At 38.9% G+C, this 3,310-nt stretch overlaps 1 protein-coding gene across 1 annotated transcript; it reads left to right on the top strand.

The window, feature by feature from the left end:
• Positions 1 to 213: 213 nt before the first annotated feature.
• LOC141160957 (posterior protein-like) lies at positions 214 to 2,735 on the top strand. The gene has a single exon (XM_073645749.1). The coding sequence runs from the start codon at positions 599 to 601 to the stop codon at positions 2,243 to 2,245; it is 1,647 nt and encodes a 548-aa protein (XP_073501850.1). The 5' UTR covers positions 214 to 598; the 3' UTR covers positions 2,246 to 2,735.
• Positions 2,736 to 3,310: the final 575 nt, after the last annotated feature.

Here is a 3,310-nt window from a genome sequence, read left to right as displayed (position 1 = left end):
ACACGCGGGTTCGTGGAAACTGAAACGCCTAAGATATTAACTGGAAGTTCTGTGATATTCTTCATCTGGTAAGCATACATTCCTTTAATTAGATTTTATACATTCATTATATTTTATGTTGATCAATATCTTTCTGCTAGGTTCAGGCCTGTTTGTCTATTTGTTTAGTGGATTGTTTATTTGTTTGTTGAATTGTTGCCGGTAAAGTTAGGGTAGCACCCTGTTCATTGAAGTTCTCATAAGATCTAAAGGGTAAAACCAGACATCTCTGAGAAGAAAGTGAGGTAGAGGTTAAAAGTCTAAATCTCATGTTAAGGGGAAGTAGCCCTATGCTTCAATAGGAGATCACTCTTGGCCTGGATCTTGGATCTGTAGTTGATGAAGGGCATGAGACACTGTCGGTCAGATATAGGTAAAGTCACAAGACTGTGGCAGTAATTGCCTAAGGGAAAAGATTATATTCAATCTTGAGTCCCTGTTTTAGTGAAGTGATATTCACTGGTTTCTGTATTGTGTTTAGTTAATTTGTAATTTTTGTTTGGAAAGCAGATTTGTTTATTTTTGTTGTCTTCTGTGAAAATAGTTGGACGTAATTAACATGGAAATAGTCAGTAAATTTATTGAAAAATATGCCTCTGCTCAGTTCAGTACTTGTGCAGATGATGCATTGACACATCAGTTTAATGACCTTATGAAACAATGTGAAGGGCAGAATGATAACAAAAGTAAATTGTTGAAAAAGAAAGCAAAGAAAGAGAAGTTAGCAAATGTTTTGTGTATGTTGTTGAAGATGAAAGGAATTGCAGAGCAAAAGGAATTGCACTGGTATTTAGAGAAAGCTCAATTAAGAGGTGAAGTGGACAAAATTGAACAGGAAGTCAGTCTGGCTATTGCTAGTGCTGAAGATCATAATTGTGAGTGTGAAGATCTAAGGGATGAGGTAGACAATATGAATTACCAAAATTGTGAATTAGAAGATAAGCTGGAGGAGTATAAGGAGAGATGTAAACTTAGGGAACAGCGTATTGCTTTGCTAGAAGGAAAGGAAGCAGAGTATAATGACGATATGACAATACTTAGGAACCAGTTGCATGATGCTAATGTAAAATTGGAGCTAAAAGAACATTGTATTATGTCCTTGAAATCACAAGAATGTACTAGAGGGAATAACCATTGTTATTGTAATCAAATGTGCAAGTCTGCTGATCAGAAGGAAAGAGATTGGAAAAGAGGGGAGGAGCAGCCTGTGTGCACGGCTGATAACCCTGAGGATAACCCAGATCATAGTTCCTCTCTCTTTACTCCTGAGTCAGGAGGAAGCAGACAAAGGAGAGACAATTTGCTTAGTAACAGCAACAATTTAGTCCAATCCACAACACTATCCATACAGGATAAGACAAATCTATGCCAGATATTAGGAAAATTTAATACAAGTGCCTCAGCCATTAGTCTTTCCAATAAGTTAGAGGCAGTAGTGACTCAATACAGTCTGGGTAATAGAGCTGCATGTGCCTTACTTCGGGTATGGCTCCCATCTCAACTTTGTGAAAAACTGCAGCCCCCTGTAGGAGCTCACAGAGGATTATCTGCAGATCTTGAATGTAATTGGGGAAATGCTAGTGACAGAGTACAGGAATTAAAGAGAGTTATGGGGGGACGAGATATGAGAGGTACTAATGCCTTAGAAAATGCAAAATTAAATAGAGGAGATGATCAAATTATTTTTTGCAGTGAATATTTGACATTATATCGTTCTACCTATAACTGCCCTGACCTGTCTCCTGATGATAGCAGTTTTCTATATTCAATGGCTAACAAATGCACTTTTGTTGATTATCCAACAAAGGTTGCCTTGAGGAATGCAAATTCCTATCAAGCCTTTGTAAATATATTAAAGGATTGGATTCAGGATACAAGTCATGACAACAAGCCCCAAAAGAGGATATCAGAGGTAGTCAAAAATGAAGGCAAAGTAAGGTTTGTTGGAAAATGTTATAAATGTGGTTACACAGGTCACACTATGAAAGAATGTAGAAGTAGTAGAAGAGTTATCAATAATAGACCTTTTAATAATAGGAAGCAAAGACAAGAACCAAATAATGCAAGGGATGGAGAGCATAGTCTTCCTGAAGTTACATTATATGGCCCACTTCTGGATGAACTGAGGAAGATTGGGAAGGCAATGGCAGAAAAGCCAGAGGAATTAAAGACCCCACCTCCAACAAATCCTTATGTAAAACAATAGGGATGTCAGGCCCCAGTGTTGTCCCTAGTGAGTCAGCTTAGCAGGGACAAGGGCGGGAGACCCCGTATTCAGGGTACGGTAGGGGGCCATCGTACAAACATTTTACTGGATACAGGGGCTGCTGTCAGTTTGACTAATCTGGATTTGATTAAAGACCCTGGTGGTAAACACATTTTTCTGAGAGGGTTTGGAGGACAGTTAGTATCTTCAGAACAATCTTTACCAGTGACAATAAACCTGGGAGATCTATGTGTTGAGCATGGCTTATATCTTTCACCAACACATGAAGGTACCATTATTGGGTCAGATGTTATGAAGGAATATGGACTTATTCTTGATTTATGCAACTGGATGTTGTGGAGAGGATCACGGTATAAAGGCTGTTTAAAAATGGTTACTGACAATTATGGTATTGATTCCATCAAAGGTGCTCAATCTTTAGATCCAGCCATGATATTGAGAACAGATGATGAAATATTGGCTGACATCTTGTGGCAACATAACAGTGTGTGGGCAAATTCAAAAACCCAATGTGGCAAAGTGTCCAACATGGTAGTAATGGTAGAGGGTCTTGATCCCCCACCCCAAAGGCAGTATAAAATACCACCAGAGTCAGTCCCCTACATTAAGAGAATACTGGATGATTTGCTGATTCAAAATGTCATCAGGGAATGCCAATCCACCAATAATGCGCCGCTATGGCCAGTTAAGAAACCAAATGGTTGGCGTCCGACATTGGACTACAGAGCTTTAAACAAGTGTACCCCTCCTGTCACTAATGTGGTTGCCAAAATGCCTGACATGATGACAGCACTCAAACCCTCCTCCACAGTATATTCATCAATAGACATCTCAAATGGATATTTCTCCATTCCCTTACACCCTGACTGTCAATACAAATTTGCTTTCACATTTCAAGGGAAACAATTAACATTTTGTCGGTTGCCACAAGGATTCAGGTCCAGTTCTACCTACTTTCATAAGTGTATGGTTGAAATTTTGTCATCTTTTTCAGAACCTGATTGCATTGTACAATATGTAGATGACGTTCTGCTCCAAACTGAC

The sequence above is a fragment of the Phyllobates terribilis genome, unplaced genomic scaffold (genome assembly GCF_046119375.1).
Source record: "Phyllobates terribilis strain yellow unplaced genomic scaffold, ASM4611937v1 Scaffold_9__5_contigs__length_417890890, whole genome shotgun sequence".
NCBI lineage: Eukaryota > Metazoa > Chordata > Amphibia > Anura > Dendrobatidae > Phyllobates > Phyllobates terribilis.
This window is presented reverse-complemented; position numbering and strand designations above follow the sequence as displayed.

Bases quoted from the DNA above. Each gene is read 5' to 3' on its own strand.
- LOC141160957 (XM_073645749.1), top strand. From the start codon at position 599: ATGGAAATAGTCAGTAAATTTATTGAAAAATATGCCTCTGCTCAGTTC.